The 25,794-nt window shown below is 30.7% G+C and overlaps 3 protein-coding genes across 3 annotated transcripts; 2 read left to right on the top strand and 1 right to left on the bottom strand.

Annotated features, from left to right (window-relative positions):
• Positions 1-239: 239 nt before the first annotated feature.
• LOC114174312 (probable transcriptional regulator RABBIT EARS) lies at positions 240-1,743 on the top strand. Its single transcript, XM_028059138.1, has one exon. It carries the CDS (start codon positions 385-387, stop codon positions 1,138-1,140), a length of 756 nt encoding a protein of 251 aa, XP_027914939.1. The 5' UTR covers positions 240-384; the 3' UTR covers positions 1,141-1,743.
• A 9,039-nt stretch (positions 1,744-10,782) lies between these two features.
• Positions 10,783-15,027, top strand: LOC114174287 (acetylornithine deacetylase). The gene is made up of 10 exons (XM_028059103.1): positions 10,783-11,194; positions 11,285-11,529; positions 11,684-11,792; positions 13,504-13,642; positions 13,716-13,773; positions 13,857-13,874; positions 14,061-14,183; positions 14,368-14,521; positions 14,606-14,639; positions 14,723-15,027. The coding sequence occupies exons 1-10, from the start codon at positions 10,868-10,870 to the stop codon at positions 14,824-14,826; spliced, it is 1,311 nt and encodes a 436-aa protein (XP_027914904.1). The 5' UTR covers positions 10,783-10,867; the 3' UTR covers positions 14,827-15,027.
• A 1,775-nt stretch (positions 15,028-16,802) lies between these two features.
• On the bottom strand, positions 16,803-19,569 carry LOC114167032. The gene is made up of 9 exons (XM_028051944.1): positions 19,064-19,569; positions 18,652-18,803; positions 18,463-18,558; positions 18,309-18,371; positions 17,948-18,016; positions 17,718-17,820; positions 17,548-17,619; positions 17,172-17,260; positions 16,803-17,076 (listed from the first exon to the last, which is right to left on the bottom strand). The coding sequence occupies exons 1-9, from the start codon at positions 19,386-19,388 to the stop codon at positions 16,930-16,932; spliced, it is 1,116 nt and encodes a 371-aa protein (XP_027907745.1). The 5' UTR covers positions 19,389-19,569; the 3' UTR covers positions 16,803-16,929.
• Positions 19,570-25,794: the final 6,225 nt, after the last annotated feature.

The following is a 25,794-nucleotide window of genomic DNA, read 5'->3' as shown; positions in this document are numbered from 1 at the left end:
ATCCCTTTTTTCTGAGAAATGTAAGAATTTGAAGTTATGAGGAGAAGAGGATTAAAGATTAAAAAGAAGATTCTGCGTGAGATATTTGTGTGGCGTAGAAGCCAAAGGAAGAGAAATTGTCCATAGCAAAGGTAAAAACCAGTTGTGTGGACAATAATAAATTAATCTACTACTATAATGTCAATCTCACTATGTTCCAACTGCTTATTTCAAACATTGGTGATACATTCGATTTGATGTTTTAAAGCTTAGTTTTGTCCTGATCCAGATGCTTAATTACCACATTCCCCTATTTAAACCGATTTAATTTGTTTTTAATTTGGCTCAAATTTCATCCCCATCCCCTCTATCTTTCTATCTATCTTAAATGTCAGTGACTGTACCATGGCTGCAGAGATTGGCCTAGTCTCCATGACCCAGATCCAAAAATTATCACAATCCCAACACCACAAAAAACAACAACCTCAACCAAACCCTAACACCACCACCACCACCACCACCCCCTCCTCCTCTTGGATGTGGAACCCTACCCAACAACTGCACCACCAAGAAGACGACGATGACTCATGGGAGGTCAGAGCTTTTGCAGAAGACACAAGGAACATCATGGGAACCACATGGCCTCCACGCTCCTACACCTGCACATACTGCAGAAGGGAGTTCCGCTCCGCCCAAGCTCTCGGCGGCCACATGAACGTCCACCGCCGCGACCGTGCACGCCTCAACCAACCCCCTCCTTCCTCCGCCACCGCCACCTCTTCTCTTCCCACTTCTTCACCCTACATCAACATCCCTCCTCAAGACCTCGTTGCAAATGCTGGCTTGTGCCTCCTCTATCACTTGCCGCCAAGCCCTACTGCACCACCCTTCCCTAATTCCCCCTCTACCAATGCCCTTTCTTCTTCTCCCTCTCCCTCCACTCTTCTCTCTATCTCCTCCTATCCCTCAAGCAATTTTCTGATGCAAACCTCCTTCAATTTCCCCGGTGCACCCTCAACTGGGATCAACACTGCTACTGTTTCCTCTTTCTACTCTTCCAAAGTGGACCAATCGGCAACTTCTTCCTCTTTTGCCACCGGCCACCTCGAAGAGCTTGATCTAGAGCTCCGCCTCGGCCACAAACCAACACAAACCTCATAAATCTCGCCCCCAGAAACTCAAACACATAAATAGATATAAAGCTTAAACCACGACCATATACAGTGGTATTAGCAAGTGAGAACAGAAAGTAAAGTCGCTAAAGTATTGTTATTTGGGTGATCTCGTTCTTGGGTGTGTGTCCGGAAGAGATGGACAGTGATGTTATTTGAAGATGTTTGTGATATGATATAACATTAGCAATAGGCCTGTTGGGTTTTTGTTTTGGGTTCGATTTTGTTATTTTTGTTGGTTGATTGATTTCATCTGCGTGTGATTGTTTTGTGACTGTGAAGGTGCACATGGAGGGAGGAGCAAAGCTATGGGTGGGGATGGGGAAGAAGGAGAGAGGCAGCACATGTAAATTTTTCAAAGAAAAAAAGAAAAAAATGTAAGTTGGTATTAATTTTTGGAGTAATTATGGGAGGAGATTAGGGTTTGGGAGTAAGACACTGAAAAAGGTTGCAGTGAAGTGTCATTTTCTAATTTAGAGTTGTCTAAGTACATACATATATGTCTGTCTGGGCATACATTTCCGTGGGGATTACTTTCCATCCTTCACCTGTTAAGTAATCTTAGCAATATATATAATATTTTCACTGTTCACACCTTTCTGTTTAGACAAAACTGCAAACTTCCATTGTCGTTATGTTCAATACTTCTTTTGGTTCATTGCTGATAAATTTATTGCACCTGCCTGTACCAAGCTTTGTGTAAAAAATTAAACTTCCAAGTGTTTCTAATTCTAAGAGATGAAATAACGTAAACCTTTTATGGTTATGGAATATCGACCCTAAAATTATATTTTTTAATTGATTATATTTCGTTTAATTTACTTTTTCTTAAGTGCATGATATAATTGATCCTCACTTCTTGTTATTTGCTTATCTTCAGTATTAAATTAGTCATTAATATAAAATAAAATTACACTTAATGTAAATAGTTATGATAAGGACATTCTTTTTTGGTTGTTGATGATGAAGAATTATGACGACATGCACTAGTAAAATTTAGTTGTCTTACATAAGTGATATTATTTTATGTTAGTTATGAAATCTCAAAATTTTTAATATGTAAATACAAGTAAATAAGATGACATGGTAACATAACAGATATATCATCAATTAAAAATAAATAAATAACACATAAAATATTTAATTAAAAAATATAAAAGATTTGAGTACTGAGAAGATAAAAAGAAAATTAATAGAAACTCAAATAAAAATATATAAACTTATATCAAACTTAAAACTTAACTAACTGTTTTCCTATTATAAAAGAACATTACTAATTTTACATTATTTGTTAGAAATCTCTCAAGAAACCATTATTTGATTCATGCACACACTTTAATTATTAAGTTTTAAATTATTTGAAATGAGTTAATTATCTGGTCTATTTTTTACAAATTAATAATTTGGAGTTAAGTAAAGTTTAAAATTTGTTTCATTTTAAAATAAAGATAAATAAACTTTTTCCACCACTTCAGGTCATCTTAACTATTTATGAAATATCTCATTACACAATTCATATATGAATTGTAAAGTTTATTTTTTCTAATCCTTCTACCTATTAAGTGAAGAAAATATTAACTATTTCTAAGACATTTGCCATTGTATATATTTAATGCATTCTTAAGGAAAAAAGAGGAGCATATTTTGTACATATATCATTTTAAATCTTTCTATTTTTTCAAAAAATAATTACATTTAATACATTAAAAATTGTAAGATGTATTTTATTATAGAAAAAAATTGTAAAAATCATTAAGTTATTCTATAGAATAATATGCATCTTATCAAAAATAATTTATAGGCTATATTATGGATAGTAATTTAATATTTTTCCACCCTAATTCCATTTTAGTAGTTATATAATGACTTGGTTTTATAATTACTTAATCTCTTTATATATATATATATATATATATATATATATATATATATAAATATAAGATTCGTTTTAGTCCACACTCATTTAAATCAGTATCTTTCGTAAAATTGTATTTGGAAAGGAAAAATTCTTAGACCAATAACTTTATGACTTTATTTTCAAAAAATATCACACAAAGTCATCTGACAACTATTTTCGATCCATTCACTCAATTAACCATTATGTAAGATGCGACAAAGGATAAAGAGCGCACTCATAACTTGATTTAACTGATGATAAATAAAAGGTATTTTTCAATTCACTTACATTAACATCAAGGTTAATAACATTTTCTAATGATTTGAAATAACATCGTGTTGGTTAACTTCAACTTCGTGTAAACCAATTACTTATATCATATATTTTGTTATATTTTGTTATATATATAAAGAAAGTTATGAATAAAATAAAATAAAATAACAAGTTCGTCATGTGACATATTTCTTATATCAAAATTATATATATATATATATATATATATATATATATATATATATATATATATATCATTTTCACAATCCTTACAAATTCCTAAAACCTATAATATTTCATATTATAATTATATGATCCGTAATATTTCATATTGTAGTATGACTCTTAAAATTTTATAAGTCCGCATTTCAATTAAGGTCACATCAAACTTTTAAGATCAAAATGCAAGACTTGAGCGAATATTTAATGTATTATATTTGAATTCAAAATTATTGTTTTGCAAATTCATACTTTTAGCAGGAGAAAGTAATCTGTAAATGAAAAAAAAAATTGTACTGTACATTAATTTATTATATAAAAGGGTAGTTTAAAACATTTTAATAAATATCTTTTTAAAACGAGTGTCCATCGTATGTTCAATATATGTGTTAGGAAGAGTAAATTCAAGACAATAAAGTTATTTTTTAAGAAATAATGTATATCATATATGAATGCTAAAAGTAATTTAAAAAGATAAACTTAGTGCTATTCTTATATAATTAATTATTTTAATATTTATTTATTTCATAAAAAAGTTGGACAGTGTATTTATTATGAATAACTTTACCTGGTTCTTTTCCTTGTCTAAAGCCAATAAGAGTATAATTCTTCCTTTTGTTTTTTTCACCTGTCATCATTGTCATTGAAAGGATCAATGGGATATGGTATCATTGAAACAATAAAAGCCTCAAAGATTAAAATATAGTAAGATAATAAAGGGGATGTGAATTTGTGTTTGTTTGGTTAAAGGAAAACAAACCATGGAAATGAATCACATTTAAAACAAATTAATTCAGCTGTGATTATTCACTTCAATATTTTAAAAGTTTTATCATAAAATCTAAAAGGATGAAATCCCAGCTTGTTCTTGGAGGTAAAAAACTGAAAGAAGATATAAACATGTGTTCAAACTTAAACCTTAGAGTGAAGCTTCATTTCCATGAAAATGGTGTTTATCAGTTAGTTCCATGGTATAGAGTGTCATCACTGCGAGATATGAAGCAACTCAGAAGAGAGATTAAAGTAATGTAACAGTAGTACAGCAGAACTGTAGTATTATATAGGCAAATGGGTGGCTTTTTTTTTCTTCAACTTTGTAGGCCTGGTCTGTTTCTAAAGATCCACCACATCCTTTGTTAAAAGTTAATATTTACCTAAAATTTAGTATATAAAGAAAGTTTATATATTTTAAAAAAGTTACGTATTTAGGTATCAATTGATTCCACTCCTGTACTTTCTCTACTGCCAGTGTGAAGTTTACAGAAGTTGAATGTAATTTTCTGATAGCGTGTTAACAATAGATTGCGCCTCATTCTCAGATAAATTGCACATCCTCTTTTCCTTACTTGTCCCCCAGTAAAAAGACAACATCAGATGCTTTAGAGACATAATTTTAAGGAGAGAATCATATATTAACTCAGAATCAGGATACAAATTACTTAAGCTTCCACATCAAAATCCATTGAAGAGGGTTAATTAAGAAGGAGTAAGTTTTTGAAAATAGTAATGTGAAATGTTACAAAAATATTTAGTTCAATAAATAAGGAGTGGCATATGTTATGATTTCATGTTATTAGGTGACAGAAGTATGATTTCTCTCTCTTTTGTATATTTGTTTTCTGAATGAGGATGTGGACAAGCCAATGCATGTCCACCAAACATTTTCCTAAAACAAACTTAAAATGGAGACAATAAATGTGAGTCAGTGGGCTACAACTATGCAGGGGACCCCGTGGTACATGTGCATGTGTTCTTGCTAGTTATTAAGCAGCAGCATTGGCGTGCAATCTTTGTTGAGGAAGGCTTGAGCAGAAATCGTACATTTATATAGCTTTCTAGTTTTGTTGCATACTTCAATATCAATGTCTTCTCCCTGCGTGTGGTCCTAACTCCAACCCAAATATCCGAAACTTGATTCACTTTTACGTGAGTAATCATATGACCTTTGTTTCTTTGATGATGTCGTTTCATTACAGTTATAATACAAACACATGGCCCAGAACGCCACTCCAACCTCAATTCTTCCGCAATCACCACTAATTTCATCTCATAATATCAGATACTCCACACTGTCTGTGTATGTATACATTAGTCAGAGTTGTAAGTATATGTATTCATTCATAAAGGGCATGATTTCTTTATCAGTTTGAAGCCTCCAACTTTCGATAGATTAGACTATAGAGCATCACATCAGGTTTGTAGGATCCAGGTGCTGCTTGCGTCTGATTTTGACCTTCACATTCACATTTATGTCTTCACTTCTTCAGTTCATGATTAATTCCAAACAGGTATAATTAAATACTCGTCTTCATTTGATTTTGTTTGGGTGATCAAGAACTTTGATAATGTTCTGAACCGATATGTCAGATCACAAATCTAAGATGTAAAAAGATGAAAATAACCACGATTTTTTTTGTGATAATTTTTTTTTTCCAACTGTAGGTAAAAGATGAAAAAACTACGGTTTAAAATTGTAATTTCTTGGACTACTCTTTTATTACGTTACGAGTTATTTTCTTCTACACTAAGTCATGTGACTACTCTTAAGCACAATTTTATTTTTATTCTTTTCAAATACATAAATCCAACTTTAATGTAAAATTGATGCCAGTTTAAATTTTAAATATTAATACACTATGCAAAATAAATTATATTTTTAGATTAATTAAAATTTAAAATCACTGATTTTTTGTAATGACCATGTACCAATATTGATTATAAGCGGTAATACTATTTATGTCACTTAATTATACTAATGTCACGGAGAAAAAATAGCATGAATTTGATTTATATTTTTTTATGTTAACCTGCTAAAACAATATATATATATATATATATATATATATATATATATATATATATATATATAAAGTAATACTTAAATTTATTTTTTTGCATGAAGTTATTGTAAACTAAATAAATAGTGGGTAACATTATTAAAAAAATCATTAAATTTGGTTATATCTATCATTTTATTGTAATGAATTAAAAAATGTATGTTTCTATGAGATCATTAATATTAATTTAAATGTATATGATCATAAATTAATTGTTTTGACGATTTTATTTTAGTAAGTGAAGGATGGATCATATGTCTTATTCTATTGAAAGTAATGGATAAACTACACATTTTTGTTTCATGAAAAATATCATAGGAGTACATACTTTTTTTTCTTTTTTAGAACTGGTACATAGTTTGTTTCCTATTCTATTGATAGTAATGGGTGGACTACGCAGTTTTGAGAAATACCAAATGGATACACAGTTTTTTTTTTCTTTTCTAGATCTGGTACACAATTCACGAAGTTTTGTTTCATGAAAAATATCAGATGAGTACACAGTTTTTTTCTTCTCTAGAACTAGTACACATTTTTTTTTCTAAGATGTGGTTTTGTTTCATAGAAAGTAATGGATACAGACCATATAATAATTATTATAAGTAATGTTTAAATTTATTTTCTTTATATAAAGTTTTGTGAAATAAATAAACAATCAATATCATGTCATGGTACATAAATTATTAAATTTGGTTATATATGACATTTTATTATGAATTAATGAAAGGTTCAATTTTAGGTATATTTATCTAATTTGATGAGGATCATTCATCTAAATATGAGCAAAAATTGATTGTTAAATTGAGATTTTGTTTTAAAGTAAGTAAAGAATGAAAAATATTTGTTTTAAGATGATGTGAATATTATTAATATTTAAATCATGGAGAAAATATTTCAATGTAAATGAAAACTTTGTATAACATCATACTAATATATTAAAGATCTTGGTAAAAAAATTATTAAATTAAATTTGTAAAATTTTTAATATTTAGTAAAAAATTTCATCATTTTCTTTTGATAATAAAAGTAGTTAGCATAGGAAAGGGAAATTCTAGTTTATAAATACAAAAGTAATTCCTTTGTTTTGCGATAATTTTTTTCAAAAGTATATTAATCACTGTAATAAAAATTTTGAATAATGACCGACTTTAACGATAAAAATTAATTAATCTAAATATAATTTATAAATTAAAAATTATTGATAACGAAAATAATTTTAAAAAGATTATAATTAATCTCTAAATTGATTATTAATATCAATTACAATAATTTTGACTAAAAGAAATAGTTTATATTTCTAAACATGATTTTGTTTAATAAAATTGGTTTATAGTGAAAATAAATATTTAGTACTATATTTAAGTAAAGGCGTACAAGGATAAAGAGATTTAAGAGATACTAAAATTATTATTGAATTAGATGAGTATAACGGAATATACATAAAATCCTTTAATTATTTCAACTCCATTCCAAATTAAATTATAAATCGCTTCCACATGTTAAATCAACATTTATACACAGGAATCAATTCATTCACTGATCTTACATATAAAACAAAAGAATGTTCTGCACTATAAAGGAAGGATGATATTCAACGGTATCTCATAGTAGATATGTAAGCACTATCTTTATCATCCATGTTTACTTTAAGATGTGTATTTTCATTATAAAATAAATACTCAAATGATGACAATAATTCGTTACTTGATATAATAATAAAAACAAAATAAAATAAATAAAAATATATTTTTATTTATAGATAACAAAGTTCAAATTACTTTAAAATTTACTTTTACTCATTATAAGTTATTTTTTTCGTTAAAAAACTAAACTTTACATATTACGAAATTAATTTGTAAAATAAAATTTATACTCAATGATATATTAGAGTCGATATGATCTTTTAACACATTCTTACATTTGTTTATGTTAAGACATATACATCTCTCAAATAATAGTATTAGACACTAATAAATAATCTGACAATACAAAGAAAAAAAAAACAGATCCAACAAATAACAAATTTTATTAAAACTAAATTTCAACGTGACTTAGATATCATGTTAAAAATGAAATTAAGTCTAGTTCTTACTTTTTTAAATGAAATGTGAGATCTCTATGTTTGATTTTAGAATGAGTGAAAAATTAATCTGTGAGTAGTGTGAAAGATGTGTGTTTGTGTTATTACACGATCTGATGAGTGATGAGAGTTAGTTAAAGTTTATTTTGGTGTATGGTGTCCACATTGTAAAGAGTAATAGAGAGTGTTTGATGAAGATGTATTTGAGAATAGGACAGATTGTATATAATTAACGTTACCCTGTCGCGGTCCCCGCGAAAACCATAGGAGCGCAGGACAGCCAGCTAAGAGGAGCACATATATTTATGGCCTCTGCATAACTCTTCAACCCTCATTTCTCACCTTAATTATTGGTCCCCCTTTTCTCTTCTCTTCTCTTTTCTTCCAGTACTATACTTTCTCTATGTCTCTCTTCTCCTCTCTGCGTCTTTGCATTCATCTGTGCCTAACATCTCTACATTTTTTTTAACCAAACCCATGTTACTTTTTTAGGCTATAAACCTAACATCTCTACATACTCACAAAAAACTATATTTATTTCTAAAGCTACTGTGCATGCATGCAGTTCTTAATAAGTGTTTAAATTAATGATTATGGTTATTAATTAGTGATGGTCAGGGTGTGGGCTCCGATACCCAGTCAGTGTTCACAGATGAATAATCATTGCCCTTTCCTTATGCTTACCTTACCTGCATCTGCGAGGAACCCTATCTCTCTTTTTTTTTTTTTTTTCTTTCCCTTCCTTCTAAACAATTGACTGTTCTTAACAGTGACACTTCCCGCACAGAAATAGACGTATACATTACATATACATACATGCATACATTCACATTTCTCCTCTCACTCACTCAGAATATGACAATGCCCACTTGGTCTTTTTCAATTTTCAATTCACACACATTTTTTTATTATTTTTTTATTCTTTCTCCTCTCCTTTTGTACGTATCATTCTCATCATATTTTAGCTATTATTTATATTTCCTTTAGACCATCCCAGCCTTAATGTTTTTTTTTCCCTTTTTGTTGAAAAAATTAAGTTTTTTTTTTATTATATTTTGGACTAAAATACTTGCCATACAGTGGGTTTATTCAATTCAATTAGTGCTGCTGCAGAAGTGCAAAATGGAAAGTGTGAATCATAATATTAGTTTTAAATAGGAATGTGGAATGTCACAGGGCATTAAAGTTAGATTCGAGTTTTTCAATTCGTTAGTCTGTGTTTGGCTTGCTTCGCCTGATCTTTCAATTTGGTATGGTAGAGGCGAGGGATGGCAAATGCGGTGAGTCATCCGGGTTGGTCGCCAATAAAATATGTGGGACGGAGAGGGTATTTTGGTTTGTGTGGACCAATGATGGATCAATTCGTACTTGATTAGCATAATTCATATTAACTTAAATATAATTCATAGTAACTTCAATTTTTTAAATTTAGCAGTAGCACTGCAATGTCTTGTGTATGTTTTTCTTTTTGTCGTAAGTAATATCAATTATCCTGTAATAAAGATCAAGTAAGTTGAATTACAATAGAATTGTGACGTTTAGATTTTTATATTCTTAAGTAAAATGAATTGCATTATAAACTTTTGATTTGGTGGTAAGTGCAAGTTGCACAATTGTCTCATTAAAATCTTATGTGACATGTGGACTAACCCACAAATTCACAAGCCAAACCTTATACAAAGTGAGTCAGGAAAATTAACCCACATTTTTTATGTGGGACGAAACAACATGACTTATTTTTATTTTTATTTTTTTCTTTTAAGGTAAATGCGAGATAGATCGGTTCACGTTACCATCCCTAATAGAGACGAAATAGACGAAATGAGAGTCATATTTTTTTAATAAAATTAATTTTTTTTGTTATATTACTTAAAAGATCCAACTATATAATAAGATTTAAATCATTAAAATTTACGAATTAAATTTTAACTATTAATTATAACAAAATAATTTTATATGTAAGTAAGATAATTATTTTATTTTATTCTACTAGAAATATTAATTAATTAAAATTTAATATTATATATATAATATTAAATTTTATAAAAATATAAGTTTAAGGATGTTAAGAAAAATAGGTGGTGAGTAAAATTGAATCCCACAATATCTAAATAGTTCAGAAGTTTCAGATGGAGATTTTTGTTTATTACTTTTTATCTTCCGAATTTGAAAGCTGAGTAACTAGATGGGCTGGAATCGATTTTCATTCTATTGGCCCATTATAAGCTGAATCTGGGTCCTTAATTCAAGGTGGGACACCGTAGCCCAAGAACGAAGTGTGCACCGAAACCGAACGAGGAGGATAATAACGTAACGTAACTAACAGGTAGGAATGGAATAAGAGTGTAAGAAGAAGAGGAAAACTGAAAGAAGAAGAGGAAGAAGAGAAGAGAAAGATTTTGGAAATTCCATGGCGGAGAAGTTGTTAACAACATTAGGGGATCTGGAGAGGGACACGTTCGTGCCTCTTCTCTCCAAGCTGATTGGGGAATCAAAGCACGTGCAGAACAACCCGCCGGAGCTCGTTCCCGAAGAGGACAGAGTGGTGAAGCACGTGTTGGACGTTCTATTACCCTTCAGCACCACCACCGGAGGCGGTCCCTTGCTCCTCAACCACGTCACCTACACCCCCGGCCGGGGGAACCTCATCGTCGAGTACCCCGGCACCGTTCCCGGCAAAATCCTCTCCTTCGTTGGTTGCCACATGGACGTCGTCACCGCCAATCCCAACGATTGGGTATCCATTCATTCATTCTTTCTTATTTTTGTGCCATTTACCATCTCACATTATCACCACAACACGCACAACCGTTTCGATGTGATGCAGGATTTTGATCCGTTTTCACTGAGCATTGATGGGGATAAGCTTCGGGGTCGTGGAACTACTGATTGCCTGGGCCACGTGGCACTTGTCGCGGAACTCATGAAAAAGCTCGGGCAAACCAAGCCGAATTTGAAATCAACCGTCGTTGCTGTTTTTATAGCCAATGAAGAAAATTCTTCAATTACTGGTATTGGTGTGGATGCGCTTGTCAAAGATGGCCTCCTCAATAAGCTGAAGAATGGCCCTCTGTAAGTCTTTGTTATCTCTTTAATGCGTGTCTAAATTAAAATTAAAGAAATGCGTAAGTAACTCTGAATTGATCTCTTTAAAAAGCGTTATTAGCGATTTCAGTTCCACTGTTTACATTTCTGCTACTTTTAATTATGTACTGTTTCTGCTCAGGTACTGGATTGACACGGCAGATAAACAACCGTGCGTAGGAACTGGTGGTATGATACCTTGGAAACTTCAGTTCACGGGGAAGCTCTTTCACAGTGGATTAGCTCATAAAGTATGCTCTTACATTATTGTCTACAATTATGTTCTTATTTTTTGAGCAATTATATTTTCTGTCTGATAAAGTCTTCACATAGTATTGACAAAGTTCTCTGTGCTGATTATCCAAGAGGCTAGCACAATGTGACTGATCCAATCATATTTGCTTCTTGAACTCTACTTTTGTTTATGATTGCGTCCGTGCACGTTTTTTGGGGAACGGATGAAGTATGATCCTCTGAACCCCCTGCCCCAAAATTGGTTTACAATAAAAAATCTTTAAACATTTGAAATTAAAAGAATGCCTTGTGAACTGGCCATTTACCACTGGAATCTGTGAAAAAAAAATGCTCTGCTTTAGTTCAGAAGGTAAGCAAATATGAAATATAATAATTGTTTCCTCTATAACGGCATGTAAAATATGAGCAATCATAGCAAACTTGAAGATATTAAAATATTTGGGAATTGTTTCATACTTAGACTTATTATGTAGGGATTCGGTTGTGCAGAAATGCTACAGCTCAAATTAATTCCAGCTTCACATTTATGCTTAGTAATAGTTTTTACTTGATTAACTTGAAGGATCCATGACCTGTCCCTTGGAGCTGAAAACTATTGGAGTAACTGACAATACAAATTTGTTCTTACATCTATTTTAATATTAAATAGAGTCATCTGCCCATTATAAGGCCAAACTTGCTTCAGATATGTTGCAGTAGCTGTCTTGGTCTGGTAGCAATAGATATTTTAATGTGAATCTGTAATTCAACAGATTAGAGGACCTTTACAGTGGTAGGTAGGGATAGAAGCTAACAAATAATAATCTATTCTATTACCTCATGTCTATTTATTATGCATTAGATAGAGTAATAATATGCTTATATTTTTTGTTAAGGAAAGAATTTTAGTTTAGCTTATCTGCAAATTTTTTAACATTATTAAAATTTAGAATGCTGGGAAAGTAATGGGATAGATTACTGGGGATTTTAAATTTTAATTCTATCTTTTATTCACCACCAGGTCAGGTGTTAAGTAGATCTTTGATTGTTTGAGTGTTGTGGGTAGCCATGTATTCACCATCTAGACTAGTCTTAAGAGATGTAGCTTGTTTGGGCTATACGAACTGCATCCTAAGAACAATAGTATTGGTTGGTTTGTAATTGGTATCAGTACCTACGGGCTAGTTTGTGGCGTGATTGGTTTGGATTTAAAGGGTTGGGTAGTTAGCACCTGGAAGAGTTATAACTGAGGTTTGATGAGGACTGTACTGTGGTTTTATTTGTCGATATTTAGGGTATGCTTATTTGAGCACAAAATAAGAAAAAAGATGGTAAAGTAGTGAGGTAAAAAAATTAGCTATAGTACTTTATACATGGCATAACAAAAATGTGGGACCATTGGAAGAGGTTTGCTACTCTGGCACTCTAGCCCAACAATATTTGGTAAATGCTGCCTATTTCCTACTTTGAGTAAAAAATTAAATATTTCACTTCCTACCATATTATTGAAAAAATTAATTAAGGAGCAGAAAATGGTTTCGGCTGCATCCTGTGCTTGATTGTGTGTGTATCATGTTACAATTACTGGGTATCATTCCTTCAGATATAAAGGAAATATCAGTTCTACATTTGTATTTTTCTTGTGTCATATCCCTGCTGCCTGAAAATTGGGCATATTTGTTGTAAGTATCACAGTTGAAAACGTATTTTCCGTTTGGCTACTTGTAGGCTATTAATGCAATGGAGCTAGGCATGGATGCTCTAAAGGAAATCCAGTCCCGATTTTACCGAGACTTCCCACCTCATCCTCAGGAACAGGTTTACGGGTTTGCAACTCCTTCAACCATGAAACCAACCCAATGGAGCTGTAAGTTGTCTGCCTTTTGTTTTTATGAAGAACAAAACCTACACATTTCATAATTATTACATGCTTACTGCAGATCCAGGAGGTGGAATCAACCAAATTGCAGGGGAATGTACTATTTCAGGAGATGTCAGGTTAATTCTGCTCCTTGGAATTACCCTGGCCATTTATTAAGAACCGCATTGCATTACAGATATCTCTCGTTTGTTTGTTGCAGGTTGACTCCATTCTACAAGTAAGCTACATCTTTCAGTACGGTCAAATTTTTGGTTGAAAGGAAGTTATATGGGTTCATTTTTCTTTCTTTCTTTATTTTACTAGCTTATTGTAATTGCAAATTATATATTTATAGGATAACAGTTTTCAGTTTTACTTGTTTTATGTAAATAATATCATATCCAATGCGTAATGCCTTGGTCAGTGTAAAGGATGTAATGAAGAAGCTGCAAGAATACGTGGATGATATTAATAAGAATATTGAGAAGCTAGAAAGTAGAGGTCCAGTTTCAAAATATGTCCTACCCGATGAAAACTTAAGAGGAAGGTGAGATCTGTTATCCTCCCTGAACTAGCAAATTCCGGTTTAGCGTTCAACTCCAAATAGTCAGCCTTTTTACTTAAAAATCTCTAAATCACTTGTATCTTCTTTGATCTCTTGACTGGGTCGTTTTCTTTTAACTAAAGATTATCTGTAATTACTGCTTAGGCTTCCTTCCTCTTCTTTACAGCATTACTTTAAGTTTTAACGAGGCACTGTCTGGAGTTGCTTGTGATCTTAATTCTAGAGGTTTCCATGTTTTATGCAAAGCAACTGAAGAAGTAGTTGGGCACGTAAAGCCTTACTCGATTACTGGGAGTTTGCCTCTCATTCGAGAACTACAGGTGAAAGACAAAAACTCTCATTGGTTCATGAAAAGCGTTTGTATTACTTACATTGGATACTTAAGCTCCCTCTTTGTGTCACAGGAAGAAGGTTTTGATGTCCAAACATCTGGCTATGGTATGACATGCCTAAGAATAATTTGATGCATATTGAACATGGAACTAATTAAAGTACCTTACTGTATTTCACGTTATGTCCAGGTCTAATGGCTACTTACCATGCTGCGAACGAGTACTGCCTTTTCACGGATATGTCCCAAGGATATCGGGTCTTTGCGAGAATCATCTCTAAACTGGAAGATTGAGAAAAACATAGGAACTAATAATAATGCTGTTCCATGATAGGGGAAACTAGTTCTTCACCGGCCAAAGTACCTTTTTGATTCCTTGAATACTTAACGTTTCTTTCCCTTACAATGGCAGCAAATAGCAACAAGGTTTGTACACAAATGCTGTGTAAATTACTAAATTTCCTTATCATTGTCTTGCCTAGTGTTTTTTTTTAAGCATCAAATAGTAACTGCCGTACATAAAAGAAATATTTATTTCATATATTTAAAATTTATAATAAATATTTTTAAACATATAAATACTATAATTAAAACTCACAATCGCTTGTTAACATTTACATTATACTTTAAATGTATGATAAATAATTTACATTATGAGCAGTATTTTAAGATTTGGACCAGACTAGTTGATTCAATCGAAACTGGATCTAGGTCAGATATTATACTTTTAGATTGAAAATGGACAACTTCCTGCACCTCCATAATTTTAGCATGTACTCATAAATTTTTATGTTTCGGCTGGAATGGGATAATATATTTTTCATCTTGTATTATAGAATATATAATTCAATTTTTTTTTATATAATTTGGCAGAATACAAAATTTATGTAGGTGGGGGGAGATTATGGGAAAAGTCACTTTAAAATCGTTCTTAACTAATATTTTTACCTATGGATACACCGGACTTATTTAAAAGTATATATATATATATATATATATATATATATATATATATATATATATATATATATATATATATATATATATATATATATATATATATATATATATATATATTTATATATATATATAGAGAGAGAGAGAGATTAAATATATTTTAGTATCTAAATTTGACATATTTTTGTTTTCAAAATTCAAAAATAATAAATATAATTATTTAACTCAATTATGTTAATTTTTTATGTGTTAAATATTTTTCATACTAATATTTAAATTATAAATTATGTATACAATTTGACACGTGAAATACATATAATGGGATTAAAAATGATTAAATTCATTATTTTTAAAATTTAAAGACTAAAATGTATCAAATATATATGAATGAATTTTAATTTTATGTAAAGAAATTAAAAATATAGTTAATCATTTACTTATTATTGATCAACATAGTTTGTAGGTTAAAAAAGTAACAATAGCATTACAAATCATAATTTTATTTGAATAATAATAGTAATAATTAAAAAAATCATGGACTTGATAACTTATTCGTTTGGTTAATAATAGTAATAACTCATTCGTTTGGTTAATTGGGATGAGAAAAGCAATCCTGATTGGCGAAAGCCCATAATAGGAATACGAATTTACAAAATTTCCCTAATAAAACGTGCTACATCCACCCACTCTTTCTCTATCTTTGGTTGATGATGCGTTCTCTTTAGGCATCGCTCTTGAGTCTCTCTTCTCATCATTTCTCTTCCCGATATGCACAATTCATTTATCGCAACATCTCGTCAATTCTCCAACTCAGTCTCTCCATTTATTTCTCCCCTATTTCTCTATTTTTAGGTGTCGTTTATGGATTGAAATTTCGATTTCATACCCTTCCATTGCTAAAATATTACTAACAACTAAATTAATCATTAATTTGACACCTAAGTTGGGTGAAAAAATGATCCAATTCCCTTGTTTATTTTACTTACCAGTAATTTCGTTAAAAGAATTATTGTTTTTTGGCATTAAAACACATAAGCTCGTGTTCCTTTTTTTTTCTTGTAAAACGGACCTCTTCCTTTATTATTATTCCTTTTTACGTTCTGTTTGGTGTTTAGTAACTAGAAAATTTGTTTAGCAGTTGCTTTTAAGGGCATTCATGTGATTAAAAGAGATAATTATGTTTAACAATGGAAGGGAATACGTTTATTAATTATCTATGCTATAAACCTTGTATTGCTGACCAAAAGAACCAACGTTTTCATTATTATACCGTTTTACTAGTGGCAAAAAAGGTCACAACACTTATTTCGAAAATTGTGTAAAGAAAACCTGCATATTCTTTATGTACGAGACAAAAACTAAAATGAGTGTACATATCTTTATACAGCAACTCTAATATACACTTCTTTTTAACCAAAAACAATGATACTATTTCAAAATCTAGTTGGTGTTTTTGTCCTCTAACTTTAACTTTTGGATTCTCTGACGTAGTCTACGCCGGTGGTCATGTATCTTCCAAAGCCCATGTCCCAATATCACAGTGGAGTATATGCCATGTGTGATAATCGGAGCAAGAATGTTATCAGTCTGTCACGTTACCATTCCAAACAGAAAAAAATAAAAAATTAGTTTTTAACAAACCAAATAATTTTGAAAAAAAAAAAAATAAAGTTAAAGATTACCTGGATCCACTCAAGACCTAGGTAGAGGGCTAGTAGTCCTTCCAGAAGTGGAGAATAGATTTTTTTCATTTGCCGTTTCTCATACCAGGCTGCAAACCAAAATTAGAGTGATTCAGATCAAGACATCATAAGTAGAAAATGAACTTTTTTTAGTCAAATGATAAATGATGTTGTTCAAAGGCATTTTCTTGATCAAATGTACCATCATTACTTGTCAGTAAATTAACGGGTCAAATCTGTTCCCTTAGAGAAGATAAAAAAATATGTTCATGGAAAGAAACAAGAACTGTAATTCACTCGTCTAGAATGATTACAAATAAGGAAGATGTGAAATGATTCAAAAATTCTGCTACAGGAGAAAAGAAAAGAACAGAACCTTCAAACAGCTTTTTCAAATCTTGACGACCAGAGCGAGATTGTGTAACAGGTGCGACAACATAAGTAGGATCTGAAACAGAAAGAAAAAAGGAAAAGACATCATTAATCAGACTGAGAACATAGTAGGGGAAAGTGTTAAAAGAGAAATAAAAAAAAAAAAAAAGTGACCTTTAGGAGAGGCAGCCATGTAATAGAGAGATCCAGTAAGAACTGCTGCAAGAACTGCTGCAAATGCCTGAGCAAATGGAACAAATGGAGGCAGCACACCAGTCTACATTTTACCATACAAAAATCATAACTTAGCCATTGGAATCAAACTTTTAGCTTCATACACTTATAACATAAAAAGAAAACAGAAAAATGGGTTGTATAGTCAAGTTAAGAAATGGTTAACATACCAATGATGCCATTCCTTGAGCATCTGTTATAAGATTACTGCCTCTTAAGAATATATCAGCCAATGCCCCCTGTAGAATTGCAATAATAACTCATTAGATGCACTATATAGTGTCCTATGCAGAAAACAAATTTCACTGTGAAGAAATTTTCACCACAAAGCTCTAGTTATCCGTCCACCGACAAGTTTGAAGTACACAAAATGGATTTACGACAGTACCAGATCTAATTCGTCTGAATACATTTATTCATAATTGAATTGTTCATCATAGGTACATTAAACCCAAAAGACATTTCATTATTCCCAATTTTAAGCTTATCCAAAGATTGATCAAAACCAGAGGCAGAAGCTCCTAAACAAACCTGAACAGCAGCTCTGTAGAAGAGCTCCTCTCCAACTGAACTCGCAGCAACCATCAGTATAAACTGCATAGCACAATCAATCAGATCCTTCTTCGTCATAGAACTAGATTCAAACAATTCTGAATGTCAAAGCAAGGAAGTTTCACCAAATTACCTGCCAAGGGGACATCCCATAGAAAAAGCTCCATAGTTCTTCATCTTCTACATCTCTGATGGCACGGGCATGGGGTGATAGCTTCACAACTTCGTCCTATTAGTTCACATGTAAAGTCGTTAATTTGAGCTTTCAAAATGGGGAAAGTTTAGTTTCACAAAGGCTCAATTCGTGTGTGAACAAACTTACATCGAGTATAAACAAAAGGGCCATAATTGGAGGAGCTGCATATCCAAGCCCTTCCAAAATGGCATCTAACGATAGATGGAAACCCCCCAGAGAGTCAATTCCCGTAATCGAACAGATAAAACTCCCCGCAACAGCCATGGCACCATAAATCCCTGCAACAAGGAACTCATCACAATCAAACCCATGCTAGAAAAGGTAAAGTTCCACTCACAAACAAAATCTAACTTCCATTTTCCCAAATGGAAAATTCATTAATTTGATTGATTTAAAGAGAATCTTCCAACACTTTTACTTCATTGGCTACACAACAAAGCAACTCTGTGCTTCAGTTCAAAGAAAGTAAAAGGGAAGCAAAAAAGTTCAGAAGATTTGAAAAGTTATCGTGATGTCATCATAACTGAGCTAAACTCACCGATGCCATAACTGAGTCTGACCACAGCACCAATCTTTTCCCAAACGGGAAAGTCAGCGTCGTTGAAAGTGCTGCGGTTGAATGTGGTGACCTCCATGGCAGGAGTAGTGAACCCAGTTCGAGCCTTTCCATCATCGATTGCATCGCCGCTTCCCTCCGCCGAAGCCTTGGCACAACGCACCGAAAGCTTAGGCGCGTCGAAACACACGTTCTTCTTCTTCTTCCTGGGCTGAAATTCACAGAGCTTGGAGCAGTGAGCGAGTGCTGCAGGAAGCGATGAAGCTGAACTTGAAGGCGAAGGAGTAAGTCTCAGAGACAGCTCCATGAACAACAACGACAAGGATTGTTCAGAGAGAAGTAAAGGTGTGAGATTTGGCGTTGTTCATTAATTGCCACCAAGGTTGGAACATAGAATAACATATGACAGCATCTCCTATATTGTTATACCAATGTCTGTGTTTGTATCTCTGTGGGTGTGGTTTGTATGAGTCGTGAGGAAGAGAGAAGCTGATTTGAAGATGGAGTGGTCAACTTGGAGAAGATTGATTAGAATATCCTAACAACCAACCACAACCTGCCATGTGGAGATAACGTTGGCAACTCTCCAGTTACGTGAAATTCCATGATTTTTTATGGTTTTCCGCTTATGTTAAACCCACCAACTAATTTCCATTTGTTTTCCCATTTCCGAGGTGCTAGCTTTAAACCTACCTTAAGTAAGCTACTAATTTTTCCAGTTCTATAATCTACCTTGCTACGTAAAGCTTTCTCAAACTTCTTTCACAGTTCACCAAATTCATTAATACGGGTGGTAATTAGGGTATGTCCGGTCCGGTCCGTAGATCCGTGAGAAAAATACGGGGTTTAAGATAATGAGTTTGTAGGTTTGCAGTGATCCGGTTTGCATAAGTATGTAGTTTGCACGGACCGGTCTGTAAGTCTGTATAAAAAAAACTTGCATTTGTGTATATTAATTATTTTTTTATGGATTCTTATATTAACATTTTAAACTCTTTTATAACTGGAAAAGAAAAATATTTTGTATTTTTTAATGTACTAAAATTTAAAGAATACATTGTGTATGTCATACTATGGATATGAATATGATGAAAATGTTGAATTATTAATTTATCATCCAATTCTCCAAAATCTTTAATTAATTTTGTGAAATTCTTAAAGTTTCCCAATTTTTAAACATTGAAAATTTGATCATAAAAATTTAAAAAAAAATTAAAAAAGCGGGTCAGCCCGCAGGCCTGCGGGTCAAGTGCGGGACAAGGCGGGCCAGTGATTGCAGTCCGCATAAATTATAATTATGTGGGACGGAACGAATCAGCCCGCGATATATAGACCTTATATGAATCGAATCTAAACGAATCGGGTCGACCCGTATTATCATTCCTATTCATTAACAGTAGCACGAGATTTCATCTCAACTCAAAATAAAATGGAGTTTATAATATATAAAAGGGTAGAGATCTTATTTTACAAATTAGTTTAATATTGATACTATTGTTTTAAATATTTCATACACTTTTATGCTTGAAATTATCTATTAAACTGATATAGCTTCTAGCTGATGTCGTGTTTGGTGGAATGAGACATTTTCTTTTTCTTGAAATATCTGCATTATTGAAAATAGAATTAAAATGAGACGTGCTGATAACTCACTATCTGGGAAAATTACATTTAATGGGACAATATCTGTAAGAAAGAAATTTTTACAAGCAAAAGCAAGTTGAATTCTCAATTATTAACCATTTATTGGGTTCAGTTGTTTTTTGTAATTGGCGTCTCTCACTTTCTAATTAAATTTTTAACGGCAACGCTGAGATAATTCCTGTATTAATGGTTGTTATTTAAGATATATTAGTAGTTGATAACATTAATTGTAGATAAATTTGATTCCGTGGTCACCAAATAAGTTTCTACAAATATATCATCAATAAATCCATGTTGTCTTTTCCTTATATGGGCTAACTACCACAAAAACTATAACAATTAACATGGATTTGAACTTCAACGTGGCAAGATCCGAGCTAGGTTTTAGATTTTCATGTTGTCAATTACTTAGAATATTATGATGTTTTTTAATTTGTTTATAAATATATTCTATGTAGTTTTCATATTGGTAAATAGAATATAAAATAGCCTCTTTTTCTAGAACATAAAACTACAATGTTAATTTCTTTTCGGAGACAATGTTAATTTATATTTTTCATACATAAAAGAAATAAAAAAATAAATTTCAATACCAATAAAAATAAAATGATAATTAAGTTGGTTAATTTGAATTAATAACTTTATATATCGATGTTCTATTCAAGAAATATACATAAACTTGAATTATTTAAACATTGGTTATAAATAACATCGTTTTTAGTTCAGGATTTTTTCCAATTACGTGATGGACTTAAATTGTTAACAGACGTAAACATTCACTTCTGTATGTACATGTTTGATATGATTAAGTATTTTATTAAGAAGCTTTAGTAAATTGAGACCGCAATAAATTAAGATTATAAAAAGAAGTGTATAATTAACTCATTTAAAAATAAGTATATGTTTTTATTGAAGTGAATAAATAATAAAATAGATAATACATAATTTAACTTTTAGCTGACAAAATTCTCAACACCTTTTCCTACGAAAACTGTAACGAACGAAAGACATAAAATGTGTCCCAAAGAAATGAAACTCAGATCTGCTTGTGAAGTCTGGCCCAGAAAAGAGCCCAAATCAAGAGCCTTTTAAGTCATCATTTTGAATGTTCTTGGTAATTACGTCCTGGGCCCATCAATTTTCAAAAGTAACCATTTATCTTTATAAAAGTGAGTTCTGGACTATGAATGTCAGAACATTCTTCCGTAATAATATTTTCGGAAAGAAATTTTTTCAATCAGAATTTTCGGAATGAAATTTTCGAAACGATTTTTTTTATAATAAAGTTTTCGAAACAAATTTCCACAATACACTTTTCAGGATGTATACAATCCATTTAGTTTTAAAGAACAGAATATTAAAGTTTGAAAAAGAAGAAAATTTCAATTTGAAATCTATTTCTAAGCCTCCAAACATATCTAATCCTTATATGTATGATGACTAAAGACTAACAAAATCAGTAATCTTAGAGATTAATTTTTTTGATGTATAATTATTTTTAACGGTGATTCTGAGTCCTCAGCGGTGCACCATTTTATGAGCAACTTTTGATTCTGATTCCTTTCTGACTCTTGTTTGTCGTTAGTGTTCATTATGATAGTACTTTTTCAAGATTCAAACCGATGAATGTTATTTGCCAACGATGGTTGTGTCATACTTACGTAACCAAAGTGGTCCGATGAAAATAACCCTACATATACATTTTCAATGCATTACTTGTTGTTTTCAATGTTCGAAAGTACCAAGTTACAAACCTAATTTTAAAATTTAAAATTTATTTAAAAATGCAACAAAAAATTAAGATTTCGGTTTGAAATGTTTTATCATTTCCTGTAAAGAGACCTGGATTATGATGTTGTTTGTTAGAAATAAATGCAAATTTTTATTTATTGATTCGATTTCTCACTGATGATCTTTAGCAAATTATTTTTCCTGGCTTACAAATGAAACCATGATTGAGTAATGTCTTCTACAATTATATCGATTTCAAAATTAAATCTAGCATTTAAAGTATTCAATGTGTACACCAATTTTAAAAATGAGTGATCCTGGGGAAAAACTTTGTATGTATGACTAAATCAAATATCTGGAAGAAAATAATGTTTTTCACAATTATTATATTCAACATAAATAAATATATACGAAGTTCTTTTACCAAAAAGTGAAGATCATCACATACAACATAGATGCGTAGGATCTATATTTTAATTATTCACCTCTTTCCAATTACTGCATTTTATTCTTATTTTAAAAGTGATTTAAATATTTTTGAAAAATATGTAATCTAAAATAATCTTACATCATAATTTAAGTTATTCTTTATAAATATAAACACTCATTTTTATATTCAAATATTCTTATTTATTACAAATGTAATCAAATTATATATATTATAAATTATGGTTAAATATGTTTTATTTTCTAAACCTTAATGCAAAATAAAAAATTATTCATGTTCGAAGTTTTTATATATTTTAATTTTTTAATTTTAAAATTGAATGAATATAGTCATCCTATGTCAATGGTATTAATATTTTTTTAATCTATTAAACGTTTTCTTGGATGGACATTAAAGTTAAAATATGTCAAAAAGTATAAAAAACTTAAACACAGCTTAGACATGCAAAAATGAAAAAAATTAACGCAATTGAACTAAAAGAGTTGTATCAAGTCATTTATAAAGTTTGATGATCAAATTATATCAAAATTTTAAATATAAACAAATCTCAATTTCACGTTAGTTTATAAATTAAAAATATATTTATCCTCTTGTTTATCAAATGCAATAGACGTATTAAAGCGTTAGCTTATAATTTATAATGTAAAAGTTGACACATTATATATTTGGTGTAATTGGGTAAATGTTATGTACTTACACTTTTTTCTTTTATTTCCTATAAAATATATTCATTATAATGTTAATTCTAATATATAATAAAATCTATGGAATTGAAACACCTAGGCTTGTATATAAACCTAGGCTATCTTTTACTTTCTACATACAATAATTGATAGGTCTTTTTCGCGGTATACATTATCAATAAGACCTAACTCAATACACATAAAATAATGAACCACCTTCAACTAAAAATAATGTAATAAATTTAGGAGTCTTTTATTAACTTTTTATCTTTATTTAATAAAAGAATTAGGCTTCTAATCATTATGAAATTACTAGTTATTCCTTTGTTAACTTGGGCAATTTGGATTTCAAGATTCGAGGCAATATATATCTCAAATGCTTCAAGTCAAACTTGTGACAGGTTAAGTTTTCGATAAATAACAGTAAAATGATTGAGTCAAATAGGATAGATAAATTTGTTCCAATTTGTCTCTGGTGACAGAAGGAACAGTGTCGCAATCTAAAAGAAGTAAAAAAATATGAATTGGGTAGAGAGGTTCTAGAATTTAAAGTGATTGAGACACTTACAAAAAATAGCATATATAAGGATCTAAACTAAAGTATCTTTTTATGTAGATTCTTACCTAGTGCTTTGCAGGGATATTGTGAAGGTAGTATTTGGTTCCATTAACAAGACTGTGTATAATATTGAAATTTGGAAACATTCTGTGGAACCAATTTAGGCACAAGCACATGGAATTATCTGTAGAGGAATATGTAGCAGTGGAAGCTTATAATTATGTACCAAAATCAACTTTCATCTACATTTTCCTAATTATGTACCAAATGCATTAACTATTGGATTGATACTCTTCATGTTCTATCCTGTTTAAACATCCATTTTTCTCATATTATACATAAACTTGTTGTATTGGTACCACACACCTTCTGTCGACTATATTTTTAATTTATATATTCATTATGTTGTTGTGGAGGGAGAAAAAGAACTATGAATAAAGTCCACTCAGCATATATTTAACTCAACTTGTCACAAGTTAACTGAGTATATAGTTGGAGAGTTGAAATGGGTTCTGATGATAATTAAATTTTAGTAACTTTCTTGATAGTAAAACAATGAAAGATCTTGCAAAAATATATTGTTGATACAATAATGAGAAGATGCATTTATTTCTTCTGACCACAGTTTGTTGTCATTCTAATCTTAAGATGTTCAAAGTTGAAAAATATATAAAATCACAAAATAATTGATTATCATCATGAACTAATCAATTATGGCCAATAAATAATTTATTGTTTACAGTTTTTCTAATAGAATGCATCTTATATGATAGATTAAGATCATAAAAGCTTTGTTTGTGGCTTATAGATAATAACTAGTATAATATTCACAACTCTTTTTAATTTTTTTTTTATAATTGTTTTAGTCACAAACAATTTTTTTTTCTCTGAAAAACATTAATAGCACTGGCACGCAGTCCTAACCCTCCTGCCACAAAAAGACGGGGCAAAAGAAAGATTTTCAATACTCAAATAGTCAAAGGCTAAAAATTCACAACCAGTCCAAAATGTTGGTTCTTCTAACAATTGTTTATTATATTAATTAATATTGATACTTCCATATAAATGAAGAGAACGAGGAAACAAAATACAAACAAAAATTAATTCAAAATTATTCTGATATATTAAATAGTATTAAAAAGTTTAAACTAATTTAAATATATTTTTTAAAATCAAGACCTTAATATACTGATGAATTCAAAATTAAATCTTTGTTACCTCATGACGTAAAAGAATTATTTAAAGAGACCAAATAAAATGCCTAGTAATAAATTTTAGTCTTGAATCTTCCTATTTAGATCTAATCTAATCTTTTTTGCCCCAGTTATGTGGTAATTGATAAATATACAGAACAATAATCGGTCATTAATGATTGTTATTTTTAGGATGGACAAGAACTATTTGTCCCACAGTTAGTATTAATTCAACTGCTGTCGACAATATGTAAATTTACCAATGGTCGTTTTGCCACATGCATTTGTAGCGGATATTCTACACACATGACGATAGTTTAAAAAAAAAAAAAAGTTGACTTAAAATAATAATGTTTTAATTATATTTTTGTCTAATTTAAAAATTTAATACATGTTACTATATTATTAAAGTGAGCTATGAACTAGGTATTTTATTTTAGATTTCAACAATTATT

Source organism: Vigna unguiculata, chromosome 2 (genome assembly GCF_004118075.2).
Source record: "Vigna unguiculata cultivar IT97K-499-35 chromosome 2, ASM411807v1, whole genome shotgun sequence".
Lineage (NCBI taxonomy): Eukaryota > Viridiplantae > Streptophyta > Magnoliopsida > Fabales > Fabaceae > Vigna > Vigna unguiculata.
The sequence above is the reverse complement of the archived record's forward strand: the minus strand, read 5'-3'. Positions and strand labels throughout refer to the sequence as shown.